Source organism: Pagrus pagrus (genome assembly GCF_965226575.1).
Source record: "Pagrus pagrus genome assembly, chromosome: 1".
Lineage (NCBI taxonomy): Eukaryota > Metazoa > Chordata > Actinopteri > Spariformes > Sparidae > Pagrus > Pagrus pagrus.
This window is the reverse complement of record NC_140185.1, coordinates 30,299,670-30,321,674: the sequence shown is the minus strand read 5'-3', so window position 1 is coordinate 30,321,674 and position 22,005 is coordinate 30,299,670. Positions and strand designations below refer to the sequence as shown.

The window sequence follows — 22,005 nt, the reverse complement described above, 5'->3', positions numbered from 1 at the left end:
GACACAGCCGTTTTGTCGTCCAATGTCTCCCTGCAGCTGATCGTGTATGCAGTCTGGGGCCCGTGGTGAGGGTGACCTCCGCACAGATATCGAACCAGTCAGCATTAGCATAGGGGACAACAACCACTATATTCATTATGGCCTCTCTGAATCTACTTAACCAGGCCCTTACAATCAATACAAGTTAGAGTAGCAGAGGGGCAGCAATTTACCATGAAGGATGATCAATAGCTATATTGCTCTGAATAGTAAATAATTTGTATAATCATGGAGAGAATGGGGTCGTTTAGCTCTTTCAAGGCAAGCTGATCTTTATGCATCTGTGTAGCCCTTTGAGTTAAGAAAGACTGAGTATTTCCTGGAGTCGCTCCACAGAATGCATCGGTCTCGCATGCAGACAAGACAACTTTGATGGAGGTTTTTGCCCCGCCTCACCATCGATGATCCTCTTGACCCTCCAGATGCGTAGAGTGATGATGAGGCTGATGGCATCCCAGGGGCTGCTGGGCCCATTGGCCACCGTGGAGGCCACCATGGGGGCCAGGGACAGCACGATGACAGCACCATCAAAAACCTGGAAAAATCAAATATGGGAAATTGTTGTTGTTTCCAATAGGATTACATGGGAGGTTTATACATGTGTGCATGCACAGTAGCTTTAAAGCAAAGTGGGAAATGTCTTATTATCATTTTCTTATTTGCTTTCTCATATAGAGTTAAATAAGAAGGTTGAAACCACTTAAAGGCCTGTACGGTAAATATAAAGCTACTGATAGTTAGATTTTGCTACCTTTGTACAGAGCCACAGGTTTTTACGCTAAGCTAAGCTAACCAATCGTACTGCTGCAGCCTCATTGTTACCTTACAGAGGCGTGTGTGGTATCAAACCTCTCATCTAACTCTGAGCAAGAACATGAATAAGTGTATTTCCCAAAATGTTGAACCCTCTCTGCAACTATTATGGGTGAACTCATGGGACAAAATGAAAATATAGATGTATAATATTAGAACAGGTGGCTAAATTGAAAATTATACCTGACACTGGTCATCAAAATCTGCCAATAAACACACAGCACCGTCACTAACCTCAACTTTGTTCTCGATGTAGTCCCAGATCCCGAGCACAACAATTCTGAAGACAGTCTACGACAGACAGACAGACAGAGATGAATGAAAGCGTTAAAATAGAAAGGTGAAGGAGTATGCTAATACATATCAAAAGCTCTTGTGATATTCTTAGTCTTTTGAGTTGTCATCACATCCAACAACCTTCGTCAAGATGTGTGAACAGACTAAAAACTGAGAAAAGGCCTGTTTTCTTCCCCAAATATCTTTATTTTTTTCAAATAGAATAATAATTAAGCTAGATTTATAAGAGGCTAGACACCCTAAAAGTAGTCCAAAATAAAAAGAATAAATGTATTTGATTAGTGTTAAATATATTCCACCTGCAAAGTAGTAAATGCATGAGGAGAAACTAATTTGCATGAGACATATCACAAAAAAGACAGAAAAGAAGTCCTTTGACAGCACTTATAGCTCTGCGATGAGGCTACTAGTAGATCTTCTCCCTGATCTCTGACCTACAAAAGGACAACACTTGTAAGCCGATCACCTATCAAATTCTACGTTGTGCTCTGTTGGTTGTGTGGGAGCCTTTGTTGAAGCGGGGCCATTGATTTACACTCCAATTAGCATGGGGTGTCATGTACGAGCGGTCCTGCTAATCCATCATCTAGAGCGCATGTTGGACAACAGTACTGGTGTCAAGTGAGAAGTGCTGGAGCTCCGCCCACACGTTGGAGTCCTGCTTTCGGATTGGTGCAGAGGGAGCGGCCGTTCACATGCTACGTCTATCTAACACCGTTCCCAGATGACTCCTCCTCTGTGATGTCAGTGGGCGAGGTGTTCGGATGGATCGTATCACTGTAACCCCATCCCCACTGCTCATTAAGCTCAGCTTTAATTATGGCTCCTGCTGGCTCACTGGTAATTAATGTTTGGTTTAGGGCATTGGGGCTGAGGCTGTCAGGGTAATTGGTTTGCACTGGAGTGGAGGCCTTTGGGCCAAATTCTCCCCTCTCCATTTTGTTTTTCACCTCTCCGCGAGTGATGATAAGACATTATTTTATCAAACATGGCTCAAATTTTATTACGACTAATCACAATTATGGTTCAAACGATTGATTTTCTTTTACCGGCCATCCAGCCTCAAGGAAGCATTTCTGAAGCTAAAGCTAAATCGTGATGATACAATGATTGAAATTACACGGTAAGGCCACGTACTCTAGTTCCCTCAGGCCTGTACCTGGTTTGCATTGCTGCAGATACGGTATAATCTAGGAAGTTTGGTTTGTTGTAATTCAATTATGAATTAAAAATAAATGTGACGTGTCAGAGTCAAGGTTATTATACACAAACCTTACACGAATAATTTTTGCGCTTTAAATTATTATTAATGTAAATAAAACTGCACCTTATGTTCCACTTACCTTTACTCCAAGATACCTCAGCATTTTATTTTTATTTATTTTTATTTACCTCAGTGTTTTATTTTATACTTAAGCATTTTATTGTATATAGTACTTTATTGCTTTTTGTATATTGTGTGTGCATATATATATATATTAACTAAAACAAAAATTCAAACTAGGTGTGAAGAAAACACTTAAAGGAGATATATTACATTTATTACATGCTTCATAACTCAAAAAACTCATCAGTTTTCTCATACTGTCCATTGCTGCAGCACTTTATTCCCCCTCTGTCTGAAACGCTATGTTTTAGCTCCTGTCTAAAGTGGACTTTGGCTTTTTTAACTTTCATGACCTTTTATTCATAAGAACCTAAATGAGCAAAAGGAAAAAATGAAAAAACTAATTAGTCTCCTTTTAAATGATAAACACTTGACGGGGCGCCATGACGTTGAGTCAGATGCCTTCACATTGTGTTGTGTTTGTATTGTAATACTTATCCTGTTAAACCTTGTCCCTGACAAATATGCCTCATAAAAAACTGACACTGAAGCAACTAAATAATAAAATTAAACTAAATATTTTTAAATAATAAAAACTCAAACAAACAAACCCGACTGCAACTAAACTGAAAACAAAAACAAAAAATTAAATACTAATAAAAAATATAAAAAATACAAAACTGTAATAAGTCTGGTCAGGCTTTTTGTACCCATGAAGTACTCCTGTGACTGTGGTTACCAATACGAAGAAAGATTTATATCAATAAACACGTCTTACCTCTGAAAAGAAGAGCGACAGGATGATAAGGCTGATCCAGTGGATAATGCTGGCAAATTGGAAAGCATTGGAAACTGTTGAGAGAAGAAACCGGGCGAATGTCAACCAAGACGAGCACATGAGAAACGGTACAAGCAGGCAAGGTCTGCGAGATGAGCTCACGAATGAATTCAAGTTGAGAAATAAAGATAAAAAAAATAACAATTGTCGAAATTCCTTTGTGTATTCTAGCTTGTATCTTGTAAAAGCATGTGCCATTCATCTGATTTCAAGAAGGTCTAACACTGCCTGAATTCATTTTGAACATTTACCCATACTGCTTTTCACCTTGGCCTTCTGTCCACCAGCATTTTTAGTTTTTTTCCCCCATCCATTAATCCACAGCAGCACTAAACTCATGTATGCCACTAATCTCTCCGTGCACTCTGTCACTCGCTCCCGCCTTATTGCCTACTCCGCTATTTGTCTTGCGGGACTGGCAGCCGACAAAGCAGTAGATTACAACAGATCTAAAGTGACTGGAGTCCTGCAGTCCCCGCAGCGAGACTCAGGTATCATCGGAGCTGGACGCTGGCCAGTAATCGATGGGGCCGGTGCCTGCTGCCATTGACAAGAGACTCGGTTCATTATCACCTTTCTCCATCACTCTCCATCACGACCATTTACCATCACCAGCACCACCCGCTCGCCTGTGACTGGCAGGACTGCCCAGGATGATGGTGATGGAGAGACTGGATGTGAGGATGTTGGATGTGAGTGTGGAAGTGGATTATAAAGCATCTCATTGTTTGTTAAAGAAATAACTATACATACATCCTGTAAATTTACCATTTTATTGGTTATTATGAAGTGTTACAGACGCTACTTTTTGTTATAGGACACAAGCCAAGTGGTTCAGTGGGGTTCAGTATAGTTAGTCTGGGTTGGCACAAGGGGATGTAACAAACTACACTTAGAAACAGCACATTTTCACTATAATGCGCTCCTCCTTACATTCATCATGTGGACCACACCTCTAAACCTGATGTCTTCATCGCAGGTGTAAGATTGCATCAGTGTAGATAACCAGCAAATTCTCTTAATCTGACCCTGTCGGCAGGACGCAGTGAGGATGCAGTGGGTGGATGCTCAAGGACACTTTTCTGTCTCCACTGCTCCACTGGAGCTGCTGGTGCGTGTTGCACCAGATGCCTCCCAGGTGTTTGTTAGGTGAATATGCATGCTCAGCAAACCTTCTCTTGATAAAAAAAAAAAAAAAAAGGTTAAAATAGGAGAAATAAACAAATAAGCAGCCATGCACAGTATTTACATTGTAGGAGTTTGGTGTCTATGAGCAGCTCCAAGGACAGGAAGAGCACCACCAGGATGACGCAGGCCACCAGGATACAGTTGAAGCCGGCGCTGAGCAGACAGACCTGCCACAGGGCCACTCGGCGGCCACAGCAGGGCTTCAGCCAGTTGGACCTGAAGAGAGCAAACATAAAAAAAAAAAAAGGGATATTGTTATCAGTATAGGTACATTGCTTGACACCTCTGATATACAGAGCCAGTGTTTGGTTTGTCCATTCTGGGCTACTGTAGAGACATGGCGGTCCAACATGGAGGACCTGCTCCTGATTATACACTAATGAAAATATTATAATGAATATTATATTCCATTTCTGCCAATATATCCCATTAACTCCTACACACTGGACATTCAAAAAGAGATAATCCATCCTTGATACCCTCAAAAAAATTATTTGAGGTCTTGCCATTATACAAAAACATACGGAAATGTGACACTTTAAATTAATTATAGTCCAGCACAGCATGTTTAAACTGACTAACGGATTAATCTACTCGTGCACTGATTCCCAGCTTGAGTTTTTAATGTTTCAGTGGTTGTGATCTTGATATTTGAACTCCCTGACATGGCCAACAGAGGGCAGTAGTTTACACTTATGAGAGGTGATGTCTTCAACCCAAGTAAAGTTTGGTGGTATACAGCCAGAGATAAAGGAAAGGAAGTGCGGTCAGAGGCAGCATTGACAGAGGAAGGGACAGTGAGGCTCTGTGAACGAGTGACTCGACCATCAGCCGTAGGTGTGACTGGAATATTGATGGACTCCTTTTTACATGGCCATGAAGGGAGTCACTGTAGAGGAGGCTGCTTAGAAGGGAGGATCTCTGCAAAATCAGGGGGGGCTGAAACACAAGTTAGACTGTGACATATAAAGAAACTAAATTAGATTCACATCTACATGTTAGCCTGACCCTGATATTTTGACATCATTAGGTAGAAATAATATGCTCCAGAGGAAACAGGTGAACATTTCTTAAGACTTTCTCCTGCCAGGCAGCGTAAGAATCCAGCATTTAGGCCATTAAAGTGTCTGGCAACATGACTCAATGCTATTTTGAAATAGTGGCTAGTCTTACAGACCAGCCACTACAAGGGCTGACAGTAGGGGATGAGAGAAACAATGCCTCTCACCAGCTCTCCAGCTGGAGTGGAAAGTTGGCTCTGCCCACTACCTTTCCCTTCTCCCCATGCACTGGCATGGAGGAGACAGACGTTGGCAGAGCATTTCTCTCCTCTGATCATGTCTTCATTCCTTGGCGTGGTGCTAATATGAGCTGCAACGGTGGCAAAATGGCTCCATTTCTCTGTGGCTTCAAACCTGGTTATGCTGCACTCATTATGGAAGATTTGGGATATTTTATCTGTTTTAATACCAGTTATAGCCCATCACAAACTGCTGGATGAGGACAGGTTCTCTCCTTGAGTTGTATAAGAGCTGATTTTGAATGAGATGATGCAAAGTCATTACATTTCATTAACTCCAACAGCCACAATAAAAGTCCATCATGTTTGTTGTGTAACTAACTTCAGAAAATTAAGCTCTGAAATGATTTGCATGATATTTTAGTGAAATATATCGAGGTGGGGTGGATGACTTCCTGGCCGGCTTCCACTGTAAGAACATGAAAACAGACCCCGAGCATTTACTGTGGTTGATTCAACTGCAAAACTATCCCGAGGGGAAGACTTTTTATTTACGTGTCACCGCCTCATCTCTGACATATTAACTTGTGCTCAGTCAGTGGAAGAGGCCACACATGTGTCTTTTTTTTTTTTACTTCGTGTGTGGCTCCTTGGCTATTTGATCAAGAAGAACTGTTGAATTTTCACACGACCTTCACAACAGATCAACGATAAACAACATGGAAATAGATACTCCAACTACAGTTATAAGGTCCTGTTTCAAATGACCACAAAATACGTATTTCTCATGTTTGACATCAATTTTTAAAGATTTTGGGTCTAAAATGGCTGCCATGACCTCTTATAGAAATTTGTCTGACCCTAAGAAAAGACGATTTCTGAAGAGACACTGAAGAATCAAACTGAGAACATCTTTCTAAAGCTCCCTTTATGATTTTCTCCCAGAGTAACACATTTATGTAGTAATACGGGAAATGTTCCCAGCAGCTGTTGAGTTGATTGCTCCACCCTCCCATTGGTTTTTCAGAGGAAAGTGTTTGTTCGAAGGTTGGCATGGGCAGAGCCACGAGCCTGTAAACAATGCATAGCTAATCTAATAAAGGCGTAATCATGCTGATAGCAATCATCTTCTTGGCTTTGGGTGGGGTGGCACAAATGTGCGAGCTCCAGATGGTGGAGAATCTGCTCCTCCAGAGTCTTGGCGAGACTCTGTGGATGCCAGGTATCGTGTCGTCTTGAGAACCAACATGCCAACCTATACACTGTATGTATACATAATTAAAAGGGACAAACTGATGAAACGTTCTGAGATATTTAATAGTAAAAGACACGGAATATTTAGCATGAATCTGCAGAATTATCCGAAGAAATGTCGGACAGATACTTGAACTAAAAATCACTTGGTTTCACCTCAGTATTGTGAGTGATTTTGGTAGTTTGTGTAGCCCTAATGAGTAAACTTTACTTTATGAGCGAGGACCAACTGACCACTGGTCACAGCTACAATCCTTTATCTGCTCAGTGTCCACACTTAATGCCAATATTCATTTCAACAATACATTTGCAGCCCAGGCGCCAGGTTAAAATGTTGGAAGTTAAACCACTGATACCTTCACATTTGTACGGTCCACATACCATATTGGCATTTCTACAAAATGTGTCATATCACGTTCATGTTACGTGTTTATGACCTGACTTTCATATTGGGATGGGAATGATGGTGGAGTTAAGACGCAGTTCGAGACCGCGTCTAAACATTGTTATGGACAGAGATCAGAGATTCCCCCGAGTCCCGGTTGTGAACAGAGATTTTCCAAGATCTAGGTCGCAGGTCATCAGGAGCAGTTAGGTGCACCTGTGATGTTCTCCCTCGGCTGACTGCAATCAGTTGAGTGTGTCTGAGATTTTTCTTTTGGCCAGTTTCCATACATTTTGTTTCCCATTTGTCGCACTTCACCTTTGATTTTTGGGTCCAATCATTTTGTTCATCTATCATTTTGATAGAATCAGTGGGTGGCTGTGAGTTTTACTCCCACCACCAGCTTTTGGATACCAAGGGACCAATACCTACTACATACAACCTACAACTTACTATAAATTGCTCGCCAGTTTGGCATTGCAGTGACAGCAGGAAGCAGAAAAGATGCAGTAAAACAGGCTGTGGTCACTGGTTTGTTGGAGAAACAGATCCTCACTGATGACTCTGAACTCTAATCAGAAAGTGTGGGTGAGGAGGGTGACTGTGTGTGAAACCACTGGATGTTTTTGACTAGGGGAACCACAGTGTTGTGTAAGCATGACACCACCGGATATTTTTATCTAGAGACCTCAGGACAATTTCCAACTGTTTGTTGTGACTAAAACAGATATTTTATTCTAAAACATGATCTTTTTCTAGACCTAACCAAGTGGTTTTCGTGCCTTCACCTAACAAGTCTATAAGCATGGCAGTGTCACAACATAAATTACAAAATGGAAACTAAAAGATCATAAAGTTTCCTCATAAAGAAATGTAAAGTTTCAACATTTCCACGTTTTGCAGAAAATTACATTGCCAACATTTATTCCGCCAATCGCTGGGAAACATTTGAGTTTTTGTTCATGGGGCCATTAAACAAGGAAAACAAAACATCACCATTTAAACATGAACTGAGTGAATGACCTCCTTCAGCTTTGCATTGTTTTCCATTCAAATATTCACCGACAGCCACTGATCCGCTCTACTGGAGCAGGTTGAATTCGGTGCCTTGCTGAAGGCCACCTTGATGGTCGTTGAAGGTGAGGAGAGTTACTCATTCACCCTCTCCACCCACATTTTACATGAGACTCTGGGGATTTGCACCAGTAAACCTCCAGTAATAACCTTCTCTAACCTTTATGGGTTTGTGGCTACTTATAGCAGCGCACAGCAGAGTCTCATTTAACAAAAGCCTTTTTAATCAGATCTGATTATATAAATATAATAAATGGAATAATGAGAGAATAGATTTCAAAAATGTCTCACCAACAATAGTATTTCCTTGGTGAGTCATGTTAGTGCAAGTGAGACTGCAGGCAGTTCTGGAGTACGTTTAATTTCTATTTTATAAAAAGAAATAAAATGAAAAATCTGTGCGTTTGAGTCATCCAAACATTTCACTGGTTCAAACAAACCTCCATTTCCAGAGGTTATGGTTTGGCAAACTTCCACCATATGATTAGATAGTCCATCAAAGTGCATCTTATATCAAATGATTTCATGCTTCATTCAGCTGCTGCGGGGAAGTAAAAAATAAGAAAAAAAATTACCAGAACAATAAAACTCCATGAGTGGGAGTAGTAAAAGGAAGTGGTAAAAGTGAAATACTCATCTCGCAAACTTTATAGAGCTACGGTCTCCTCAGGCTTTAGTGGCTCCAGGAATCACGGCATAGTGCAGCCAATCATAATGAATGCTACTGAATATAACACTTGGTGAGAAAATCCACTTAAGGGGTCATTTTTATTGACCTCCCTACCCCCAAAATAGGGCGAAAGCCAAAGATTTAGGTACACTGAGATCTTAAGTTCCCCCACCAGGGCCATCAACAGAGGGGGGACACCAGGTCAGTTGTCCCTGGATCATCCAGGGGCCACAGGAAGCGAAATAATCTGTCGAGGGGGGCTTTGGAGATAATTTGATTCTAGTAATGAGTAAGACTTTCATACTATGCTATACTTGACAGTCTTTATGCGAAGCTAATGGGTTACTGGAGGTAGCTTCATATCATGAGCATGGTATGGAGACTCGTAGCCACAATCATGGCTGCTTCAAAAACATCTTGGGAGAGTGTACTTTGGGCAAAACAGCGTGGTGCGCCTGTCTGCACGTGCAACCGACCATCATCTGTAATTAATGGAAAAAGCAGTGCAACCCTGGGCCTTGAGGTGACAGGGTGAAAGTATTAAAACATTTTAAAAAACGCTAAAAAAAAAACCACAACGCACGGCGCAAACAATAGAAACCATAGAAAAACTATTTCCAGTGATGCATCTCGGCGAGATCGGCCGTCTTGTCAAGAAAGTAAACAAGCATACTTCCCCAAATGTCAAACTATTCCTTTACCTTTCCTTACTGATCCGATAAACAACCATTAATTGGGTCAAAAACAGATGCGTGAGTTTTTCTATCTTTGCTTAAAAAGAAAAAAAAAAGCACAACTCCCCCAAAAATAAAAATAAGCACAACATCTAGTAGCCAGCGCCTCAAAGGCAGCATCCAGGCCAAGATCAAATCCATCACCTTGGGATATTAACATGCACCGTCTTTTAACGGGCTAACTCCACCGTACAAGCCAACTCATCAGACACACTCACACACACACAGAAGAACAAGGGGTCCGAGTTCACAGGCAGTGCAAAGACTCAGCTTTGATGCGTTAGACAAATAGGCTAAATCCAGTGAATGTGTGTGTCCTTACTTCATGTCATGCCAAAACTAGCCCAGCCCAGAGGGGACGCAGTCAGACGCTGCTGGTGACACATGCAGTATATTAATGAGTCTTATTAAAGCAACAGAACAGTAGCAAATGTTGTTTCTCTGACCCGCTCAGCCCTGACGGCCTGACAGAACCACCTGGCCCAAGTCACTAGTAGACAAGCACAAACAGTGGACAAGGTCACCTCTCAAACTGCCTGTTTTCAGACTCACTTTGGCTTCATGGATTTTCACATCAACATTTTTCGCCACCTTATATTGATTTCCAAAATTAAAAGCCATGTTGCAAATATCATTTTAGTCAAAATCGCAAAGAGCGTTTGGACACAAACATGGAGCCCAATAGGTCTCCCTTCATCTGCTCTCTCTTTGCCTTTCTGTCTCTCCTGCTTTCATTCCCCCGTCTGTCCTCTCCATCTTTCTCTCCATCCTCTCTGCTGCCAGCGCTCGCTGAGCAGGTTGATATAGCTGTCACTGTTTCCCACTGTCGGTGAGATTGAGTGGGGCTGGACAGGGAAACAGAGGAGGGAGATTAAATCAGGCAAAGTAATCGATAACAGCATGTCCAGCGAGCCACCGAACACTGGGACTGTCAGACTCAGAGCACCTGATGGTCTCATCAGATAAAGTACTCCACCTCAGTGCAGGAGGTTGTATTGCTTAACATCCATCTATCCTTATTCTGATCGAACACAATACAGAATAAATCATTTAACTCAAATCCTTCAATTTGAAGGTTTCCTCAATGGGAAGTGTGATGCCTTTATTTCTACTTTGCCTTTTGCTATTGACTTGTTTGTGTGTTATCAGAAACTTCAAGGAAATGCTAATAATATTAATATCAGTACCTTTATTTAGCTCTGAAAGGGACAAACACACAACATTTACATCTTTTTTTTTTTTTTTTTTTTTTTTCAAAAGTGTATCCCTGCTGCGTGCTGTGCAAGTCAAAATAAAAAAGTTAGAAAACCAATTAGCCATGAGCTAAGCAGCCAAAAATGCTCAAAATTTCATTATTTATATATAATATTCTGGCCCAAACAACAAACAATGGGGAAAAGCTCACTGTACAACTGGTGCTGCTGCAGTCCGAGTCCTTTGAAGACTTATAATAAGTCGGATTGATCGCTTCGTCTTTCTAAACTCAAAAGAACATATCCAATCCTTACAAACTCAATCAAGTGTAATGAATCAAGGCAATGACTGTTTTAATTTTCAGTTTTTACTCACTACTCGTACGTCTTTTTCTTTGACTTGAGTTCTATTATTGGCGATTTCACTTTTAGGGTGCTTTGAGTCTGGTGATGACAACTATTCCTGGGATGAGAGGTGCGGTCGTGAATGAAGAAGTTCAGTGAGATCATCTTGACACTTTTTATGTTGCATCGCTCCGCAAGAAATGTGACTTCATGAAACTAATTTACACACTTACTGAGAAACAGAGAAAGAGATGAGATGTATTTAATCAAGGTCGTTAAAGGAGACCTATGATGCTTTTTCATTTTTTTCTTTTCCTTCAGTGTGTTATCGCTTCTTGTGCGTGTAAAATATCTTGAAAGTTAAAAAATGTCAAAGTCTGCACCAACCGAAGCTCCTCTCTCCATCAGAAAACACTGCTCCTGAACTGTCTCGTCAGTAGTCCTAGCCTCTCGCGGCTAGTTTGAGAGCGTTTCATACTGAGGCGGGAACAAAGTGCTGCAACACTGTTCAGTATGAGAAAACGTACAGTGTGTGTTTTTTGAGCAACAAATCATGTAAACCTATTCTAGTAGTGACCAAAAATAAAATTATGAACCTGAAAATGAGCCTATGTCTCCTTTAAATTTACAATTTAGTTTAGTTTGGGTCTAGTGGCTCGCCGGGCACTAGTTTGTGCACTTTAAGTCCAAAAACCGTAATCTTAAATCAGGCAGGGGTCAAACTAGTCTCAGCAGATGGTCCAGTGTCGTAACCCCTACATGTTCGAAATAAAGATTTCAATCAATCGATCAAAAACAAGAACAGGATCCTACAGCCACACCAACAGCTCTGATGTTTCAGCAGTTCAGATAAAGTCAGTAGTCTCTATTCTCTCGGGATCATAACCAGCTCAATAGTTGGTGGGGTATTTGAAACAACAAAATTGTGTCGCGCCTTTAAAGCTGCATTAGCAAATTTCTGACCACTAGAGGTCAGAAAGTGACACAAAAGCAAACTTATACCAACAATGTTTGCATACAAATCACTTATCAAGTTATGTTAGATTATTCAAATCTAAGCAGAAACATAAAAGCATGGGATACCTTCTGGCCACCTGTCACCCAAGAAAAGAATGTGTTGTTGTAATTTAAGGTATTTTCTGCTCTCCGCATTGACCTCAAAGCTTGACTCCTTTAACGCCTAACAGAAACAAATGATTTCAAGATAAAAAAAAAAAACTTGGGTATAGATTATTGCCCTTCAGTTTTTGTTTTTTGTTTTTTTATGTGTCTGGCTTTAAACACAACGTCTTTGTTTCTTTATTTGTGTTCTTGCCAAACCAGAACCTCCTACAGCCAGTGCTCCCAGCAGTGGCTTCAGGGCACAAGGCCCACCGTTTTTCAATGTAAAAATCACTGTACTTACAGCCAAACTGTCAAGAAACACTTCAGTGCTCGTGGACTTCTGTTTTATCAGGAAAGAAGAGAAGGGACAAGTCCAAGAAGACCCTTTTCTTCCTGAAGGAAGGATTACGAGTGTCCCTCCAAGCAACATCACAGGATGCTGCCTGTCAGGTGAGGCTGACTTTGCCATCAGCAGACTATCATCTCCTGGAAACAAATGTGTCTCCAGCAGGCTCCACATTTCAACCAATGCACACACTCACAAACACATACACAATGCGTCATGCTAAAGCAAGCGTGGAAAAGGAGGGAGTACCAACTAAGCATAAAATACATGCTGAGTTTCCCTGATGCTGTCAGATTGCAGGTAATTAATTTTACATTTGAAAGGTTCCCCATTACCAATGCCTGTGCACCATTGATCACAACACATCAGCAGGGAAGACACAAGCCACAAAACTCCTGCAGCACTTTCAGGGGAAACAGAACCAAAGGAATAAATGACTGACCCTGGAGTCAGATATCAATCTGAGGTACTGACTTCTGCTCAAAGATCGAGCAGCTTTTGTTTCCTTTTTTTAACTTGGCAATAGCTAAAAGGAAATAAGACAAGTGAATTATTACTAAACAGTATTTACCTTCATACATCAACAGTATTGTCAGGCAAGCGTATTATTTATTCAAATTGTTCCTTTGTTTATGTGTGACAGTTACATAACAGCTTCTTAGTTTCACTCCAAGTCATTCTAGCAGCAATGGCTGAAACTGTACCGTGTATGACACTTCAAATGTTAGCATTTGGAGAGTAATCTAAAGTTTGATTGTCAATCTGTGTCTGATTACAATGCCCCGCATAAAATGCAGTTTACACGGTTAATGCCTTCATTGCGCCGGGCACGTCTCTGTGACTTTGCATGTGTGACGCAGTTTTGCTCTGTCCTCCACGCAGCTTCATACCCCACCGGGAAAGTTTCAGAAGCAGAGCGTCATTCCTGCCTGATGTTAACTTGTTCAGGTCGTGTTTATTTCTTCATGTATCCTTGATAGGTGTGCTTCTACCACGGGTGAGTAAGCTACGCAGTTAAACGTACAATATGTAACATCTGCCGCTAGGGGGCTCTCTATCAAACCAAAACAAAAGATGTTTGCCGAGTGTTTGGAGGCCCAGGTGGAGCGGGGCAAGAGCTCAGCTGCTTAGGGGCTAGAGAGTCTGGATTAGAGCCAGACCCTCTGGAGAATAAACACCTGGAGTCACTTCAGATTCTGCTCTGACTGAAAACCGCTTACCGACAGGATGTGAGCTCGGAGATTACTCTCTAACTTTCGGGGTTAAAGTTGATTTATCTTCACTCCTGTTTATCAGCCTGACTGCAGCAGGGATCTGCAGAGCTGACCTGTTTTCGGGTGTTAATGTTGACTGTCGACTTTTAGACATTTTAATGCAGAGTTAATACATATTAAATCTTTTAATGGTTTCTTTTTCTTGCCTGTTTAATTGTTGTTGTTTTAATTGTTATTTCTGACTTTGTTGTGCTGCTGCACAGCCTGTTTTATTTTGAAAATTGACTGGATGCACTCTGCTGCTTGGTGCATCTTAACACATCTTCTTCTCACTTGTAATAGACACTAACATTAAACTGAAAGGCACCCAGGGCGCATTTATATATACAGATCTCATTCATGAAGAAAGATGGAGTCTGACTGGAGACTCTGGTTCCCTGGTGGTCTGTATAGACCTTTATACAGACACCTGATAACATTATTTGAAGCTACGTCTCACAGCAGCACAGTGAAGAGTGCTGAGCTAATGGTCAAATTAGCTTCAAGCCCTCATGTCGAACAGCATCATATTTAATGTGATGTGCAATGTAACTACAAGAAAAAACTTATAGGGTTAAGTGAGTTAAGTTCACTGTGAGCAGTTTCTCGTGCACACAACACAATGAACAAGGGCAACTGGTGTTCAGCTCTCCCTCGCAGTCCTGTGGGAACGCTGGGAAAAGACTCATTTGTATGTTACAAGGGGACAGGAAGGTCAGTGTGTGTGTGAATGTGTGTGTGTGTGTGTGTTTGTGTGAGAGAGACTGCAAGGGTGTATTCTGTATTCTGTGTGTGTATATACCATATGTGTGCATTCATATGTGCACGGCCAATCAGAGCCAGCCGAGATCAGTACCCTACAGACTGCAGTTGGTTCTGGATGTCAGCTGAGGTGACAGAAGTGAGTTGATCTGGAAGAGAAGTCGCTCTGGAGCTCGTTTAAAAGATACAGCAAACAAAAAAAAACTGCATTGTGTGGCAGAATATGAGGGCACATGAATGCAGATAAGTTTAAAATGGCTAATAAAATATCTTCATTGTCATACAATATACACTGTCATACAATAACCGAAGGGTCCGAGATTGCTTTCCTGCCTAAGTGTTCTACCTCTTTTGCTCTCCACGAGGACCATAAACTCGCATGCAAACAAAGCTTTGGACTACAACGGACTACAAACGGAAACCAGAACACTTCTGATACCAAACTCTTGTCCCTTGCATGTGGATTCTGCATTAATATGATATTTATAAAGATTATCCCAAAGGTGACCAGTAATAACAAGGTGTGAACAGTGTGAGTTGCTCAGTATCGGAGACATTATTATCCACGCAGAGGCCAACTGATAAAATATAGTTTAAGCCCATCTTCATCTTCAGCATTAATTCTATATTTTTAACACAGAGGTAAAGACAAATGTATCTATTTACATCTGCACTGAGACCGTCAGGCTGGACTCCACTAAAAGGTTTCTGCTCCGGCACTTGATCCCTCTCCCTTAATAGCCAGAACAGCAGCCTCACACCTCACACCAGTGTGTGTGAATATCAACCACTCTGCCACCACTCTGCACCTCCTCTCTGAAGGCGATTTAGGGGCCGGGTGTGAGGATGGGCGTTAACTGAGCTACACATGGTGCTCTGCAGGTCTTTCTTTGTAACCATTACCATATTATCAATACTGAGGTTTTGCAGCCAGTGGACACACAGTGTGAGATGAAGCTAACGTCAGGGCACGCAAAATACAAAACAGATTACCTTGATATTTAAATGTAAACGAGGACATACTGTACATTACTCAATACAATGCAGCATTTTAGTTTTAGGTCTATTTGAAGTGTTGGTGTATTTATAGAAAGAACTATTTCAGTATTTTTTCATAATTTAGGGAATCTCTGACGTCCATTTGTCCTGAAGACAGACAGAAAACATCTATCTGACAAATGATGAACATTTAGCTCCTACACTGACATGGGCCAGCAGCCCTCCCTGTGGCAGAGGAATTAAGAAGCCTGGGAGATAACAGGGAGGCCGGTCACTCTCTGGTCGCTCTCTCAGACAACTTCCTGTGCTCTCTAATTAAATCAGGCCAAATTGGCTCGACCAGGTGAGAGCCTTCAGAGAATGCATTATTTCAAAATGCAAGACTTCAACATTTGACTTTGATTCCCCTCCTCTGACAAAGTTGCAGCGTGTAAAGTAAAAATGCAGCGGTGGACCCACAAAAAATTGTTACACGGGTTTATTTTGGTTTTGAATGGAAGCCGAGGAGGGCCGTGACATCCACACGGCTCTTATCTTGAGAAAACAAAGCTTTTTATCTCAAGATGACAAAACAATTAACTTTTTAACCTGAGAGCAGCTGGGCTTTTATAGCGTTCCTTACTGACAAAGAGATACAATGTTGAAAGCAACTCCACATGCCAAAAAACATGCCTACATGCGATAAGCAGTTCCTCAACGTCCCCTTAATCGGGGGGACATCATGTTGTGTGTCCGTCAAATATCCTTGTTATGCAAAAATGCTATAATTTAGTTCATGTCCGGGTTGCAAAAGTCGAGTTTCCATGCCCGCCACAAAATTCCCCAGAGATGGCTGTGATCATTATGCAAAGTCGATGTGTATTTTCCATCTTTAACCACATTATGAAACTTGCAAATGGGCCAGTAGTTATTTCCAAAATGGAACATTTGGACCCTTGGCCTAAAGCTGGTGGGTGGCAGAGAGAAGTTGTTTTTTCCTCTTTTCACCCCCTTGCTCACTACAGATTTAGACGAACCATCTGGTGCCGGTGCCTAACCCTGGACTCCTTGCACATTTGGAACAGCCGTATCAGCAACATATGCTTCTGTCTTCGCGTCTGGCAACCATACACCCATCACCGGGATGGGAGGTGACATCATTCCACTGCTCAGGTGTGCACTTGTAATGGCAGCGGGAGGGTTGGTCTGGTGAGCCTGTCGGGCAACTTCCATCTTAAGATATGTCTACACTGCCTGCTTTTATCCAGGTGTTATCCCCTGTCGTCAGACAATAATAAGCCCAGGTAATTCGCCTTATCCCTTATCACACTGTCGGCATCGTACTCTCCACCCTGACCTTTTCCACACCTTTTTATGTGTGTGTCGTGCCACAGGCGATGGCAGCAGGATATTTTCTGCCACTGTATTGCAGCAGCTTGCAGAGTGTCAGGTGTTTTGCTGAAAAGCGGCTGTTACGTGGTGTTTTAATTGGCTGTAGCTCAGAGTTTAGCGTCACATTACTCACTGAGAGTCGTGGCTTTGGTTGTCGTTGCCTGTATTCAAAATTCCATTACTTGACCTGTCGTTTCTCTGACAGAAATGTACCATATGTGACAATTTTTAACTTACAAAATAATTATTTAACATAAAATATGCCTTCTGATCAGCCGCCGCTCTATTTAAAGATTCATTTAATTGCCAGTTTAAGCCATCAGTGTGAGCCGCAGATGAGGCCAGGCCCTTCAAATCTCCCTTGATGTCATTCTTTGTTAAAACTGGCTTTATTTTTATTTTTTATTATTTTATTCCACCAGCAGCAGCCTACACAAATACAAGCTGAAATGCACCAAAAGAACTCTTCAACCTAAAAAAAAATAAAAAATAAAAAAGTGAGCAAACAAACAAAAGCAGCTTGATGACTAGGAGGAGAGTGGGCGGCCATGAAAGTGCTGAACACAAGCCCACGCCACCTTGGTCCTCCCAGCATTTTTCCTAGACAGGAAGATGGATGGGCCCAACTCTATTAATAACTACAGTCCACTTACCATGACGCCAAAACTGCTAACACTGCAACTGCCCCCTGATGCTAGCTAGAACAACCACCTCCCACAATGTCGCCCACGTCTCTCCTGATAGGAGTACTGTGCTCGGCAACAATACAGCAAACGGGTGCTGGAAACCTCCAACCTGTCCACCCTCCTTCACCCTCGCCACAGGACGATGAACCTAAAAGGCTTGCGAAGGCGCTTACGGTAGTTTTGGTCGGCGTGATGCGCCGACAACTGCGTGGAGTGATGAGAAAACGCGGTCCGCTTCTTGGCTTTTAGTTTAGCTGCGGTGCAGATTGGTATTCAGTATGGGAAGGGATGCTTTGTGTGAAATCGAGGGCAGAAAAAGATGGAAAAAGATGAGACAGCGAGTGTGAAACTGGAATAGACGAAGAAGTGATAACGTAGAGGGGAAAAAATCAGGAGAAATATAGAAATGTGAAGAAAAGGTGGTGAAAGGGAGAGGAAGAAGAGCCGATCTAAATGTGCAGAAGCATCAATGAAGGAACGCTATTGTTCCTAATGAGATGTGACAGCCCAGTATAAACTGGAATATGAAGTGAACCATGATTACAGAGGATTAGATTAACAACCACTATGTAGTGCAGTGAGAAAGCTTTTCAGGCCTGTTCCTTCTCTCTCTGTGTATAAATACTCTATGTGCTGTGTTTCTGTTCATGCATGCATAAATATGTGTGTGTGTGTGAGAGAGAGAGAGAGGGAGTGAGAAGAGGGTTTTTTCTATGCGAGTGACTACTTTGCCGTCATGTGAAGTGAGGGCAGCGCACTATACGAGAGATAGCAGTAAGGTCAGCTCCACCTTCACAATGCTACAGGCTATGATATGCAAACATGGCTGACAGTAGGTGCTTCATCACACAGTGGCAGCTTGACACAGGAGCCTTTTCTCTTGATTAATCCTCCTTTGCTCGCTTCCCGCTATGAGACGCGCCGCAGCCTTACAGTGTTGGCAAACCATAATAACACGAGGCTCTGTTCGGTTACCGTCTAATCTGTAAACGTGTGGGGAGAAAAACACTGCCAGCACGTTGTCTAAATATATGATTTTTCTACCTGCAGTTTTTCTCCGAGTTTCAATTTCAGGGACTTGTCGACGAAACTGATTAGTTCAATAACTTTAACGCACGCTACAAGCCAGTATATTAAATTTGATGTCAGCTTTTAACTGTTCATTTCTTCCTGGGAGTGAGTAGAGGAGGAAAGTTTTGCTGACAGTGACATTACCCAGCGAAGATAACTTCCAGGCCTCGTCCAATGAGCCGTCGCCATGTTGATGAAACACCTCTACCTCACTTTCAGGAGCGCACCTTCTCGTTTTTTGCCAAACGTAACTACGGAGCATGCCTAAACATTTCCCACGCGCATCTTTTTTTTTTTTTTTCCCATCACGCTCCCTCACTGCCTCAAAGCCAATGAGCCAGCTAATGCAGACTGGGAGTAGAGGGGTGTGTGTGTGTGGGGTGGTGGTGGTGGTGGTGGTGTTGGGGCAATCCACTTTTCCAGGTAGAGTCAGCGGAGCAGTCAATAGATTCCTCTCCCACATGCATTTTTATTTTGATGGCTGTGGATCGCTGTCTCGCCTTCTCTCTACAACACTTCATCATTCAACACGCCCATAAAAAGGTTCATTTCCTCCGCCCCATTTCCCTTTAGGTGAGTTCGGCAATCGTTCTCCAGCATTTCCTATCTGCACCTCTGACAGCAAATACAAATACAAGCCTGATGGTGCTTACATCCTGTCATGACCCGACAACATCAACTCACAGGTAGCTAATGTCAGAGCTCGGACTTAAAGGGGCGCTATGTAGTTTTGGAGAAAAAATTCAAACTCAGAATTTTAATATTAACAATATTAATGAGGTAATAATACAAACTCTGAAATATTTAGCTTTTCAATAAGTGAATAAACAAGCTGTTCTCAGAGGAAAATAAGGTCCCGAGAACACTGGTTGAAGCTAGAAAAGTGGCAGGGTCCGCCACATATAAACAAAGTAAAACGGTTAAGGTCGTCCTTTAAGGTCAGTTTGTTTATTCAGTCACGAAAACGAAGACAGTTTGTTTATTTAGTTTGTCTAGGCTTTAAAAATTCAGCCAATGAAGATGTTTCTCTTCTGATTAAAATTTCTTTCCCAAAACTACGTAGCGCACCTTTAAGGAGCCACAGGAGACCATCGCACAACATGATGATGGTGCACGGGCGTGGTGCTCGTGAATGTCATTAAAGGAGGCTAATGGCCGCTGTCTGTTTGAGAGGTGGATCGATACGGTAATGAGGAGACTGATGCACAGGCGTAATCACCGAAAAGCCCAGCGGTGCTGAAATCCACAGAATAGAATAGCGTCGGGTCCTGACTGACACCTTCACTGAGACGCTCTCTGCCGACATCTGACTGGTTTTAATGACGTGGCCTTAATGTCAGAGGAGCTTCCCTGCCGGTGCTGTTTTTGGCAGAAACACCTGACGTGATGCGAGACCTACGAGCAGTGGGGGTTCTTGATGTTTCACCTCTGTTATCGCAGAGCAAGAGGTGTCGAAGCATCCTCGTGAAACTTCCCAATATAAGGCCAGACACAAGGCCCGGTGATAGTGATTAATGTGGGAGATTAGTATAGCATTTAAAGCATAGCGGAGATGTAACGTACACATTACTGGAGCTCTTGCCTGGTGGATTTAAATGGGATTTCATTAGAGCTAAAAGAAAGAATGATGACTTTTACAACTCCCACTGGCAGCATTTTTACAGGCAGACATTTCACACTAATGACTTGAATATGAAATAGTGACCCCATCGCACTAAGCACAGTTTGAGTAAATTGAGCTCTCTGGTAAAATAACCTTCACCGCAGTGACTGGTGAGGCTGTTATTAGTGCTTCTTGCAGCGGGGTTTCTACGGGACCAGAGGAAGAACCCCGGACCCAAGCACATTTGAACATATTGGTGGTCTCGTTTTTTTGTTGTTTTTTTTTGATTACTCGACAACAACAGGCCTGTGACCCAGTTACTGACCAACTCTTGGCTTGAGCAGACTTACAGGTATTTCACAGGTTGAGCTACAATAGGAAACGCCTCATGCACAATTCATCACTTCAAGACAGTGAGGACAATCACAGTAAACACGCTCACTTCTATCCATTATGCATAGGGACGGAAATACATGCTATCGCTCACCCTGATATGAAGCAGAAAACATGAAGTTGTGTACTGCTTGTGATACAAGCGCAGTGTGAGTGTCGGCACCGCCTTCTGTTGACGGTGCGTCTGTTAAATCCATCTGTTTCTGGCCATGACTGAAGGGAACCAATGGAGTGAGACCTGATTTGGTGTCAAACGAAGTACTTGGATGAGGCGGCGTGTATGGATTTGGCGTGTGCGTACGTGTGCGTACGTGTATTGGATTCTGTGCTACGGCTTATGGTGTTTATGTGCATCCTGGTGAGAGCTCGTGCAAAGAGCCAGGTTTGAGTCACGGTTACTGGACGGAATGGAAAGACTGGACGGTGAGCAGGTTTTACCGACGGGGCAAAGAAATCTGTTAAGGCTGTGACTAATCAAAAAGACGGCTGTGATGTGTCATCGTATCCATATGCCATCGCAGCATTTCACACTCATGGTAAAGCGGAAAAACAAGACCTGTTATCAGCAGGTCATAAGTTTAATGTGTCTCTGACTGATACGACTGTGAGAATAACACGAGGACACAGGCAGCAAATGCACGAGAGCGCGACGGGAAGACAGGACCGAGAAACACAGGTGACACGGGACGAAACAGACAAACCAACGAGGAATGGAGGGGAAATACAGCCGTAAATACACAGGGAGTGATTAACCAATGAGACACAGGTGCACACAGAAAAAGAGTGGGAAATATGATATTACCAAAATAAAACAGGAACTAACTAAATCAAAAAAGCTGAGTCACGACATGCTGAAATCTGCGTAGCCTTTTTATTCTATTGGCTGTTTGTCTTTCTTCATAATCCTTAACTTGAAGTTTATTTATTGACTAAGCTTTGAGCCTGTGTGGCGCAATGTAGGCAGAGGTAAACGTTTCTTGTCATGCATCCGGACAGAATTCCCTGTCAAAGGAAAATAAA

General features: G+C 42.3%; 1 protein-coding gene across 2 annotated transcripts in view; it reads right to left on the bottom strand.

Moving 5' to 3' along the window:
- LOC311257693 (transmembrane protein 266-like) overlaps window positions 1-22,005 on the bottom strand; it is a 49,315-nt gene that overhangs the window by 11,560 nt on the left and 15,750 nt on the right. For both annotated transcript variants that reach the window (XM_084353509.1, XM_084353510.1), the window contains exons 4-7: window positions 4,564-4,718; window positions 3,255-3,328; window positions 1,087-1,143; window positions 436-574 (exon numbers count right to left, since the gene is read on the bottom strand). In XM_084353509.1, coding sequence (XP_084209635.1) covers window positions 436-574; window positions 1,087-1,143; window positions 3,255-3,328; window positions 4,564-4,718 — 425 coding nt within the window. The remainder of the gene's footprint in view (window positions 1-435; window positions 575-1,086; window positions 1,144-3,254; window positions 3,329-4,563; window positions 4,719-22,005) is intronic.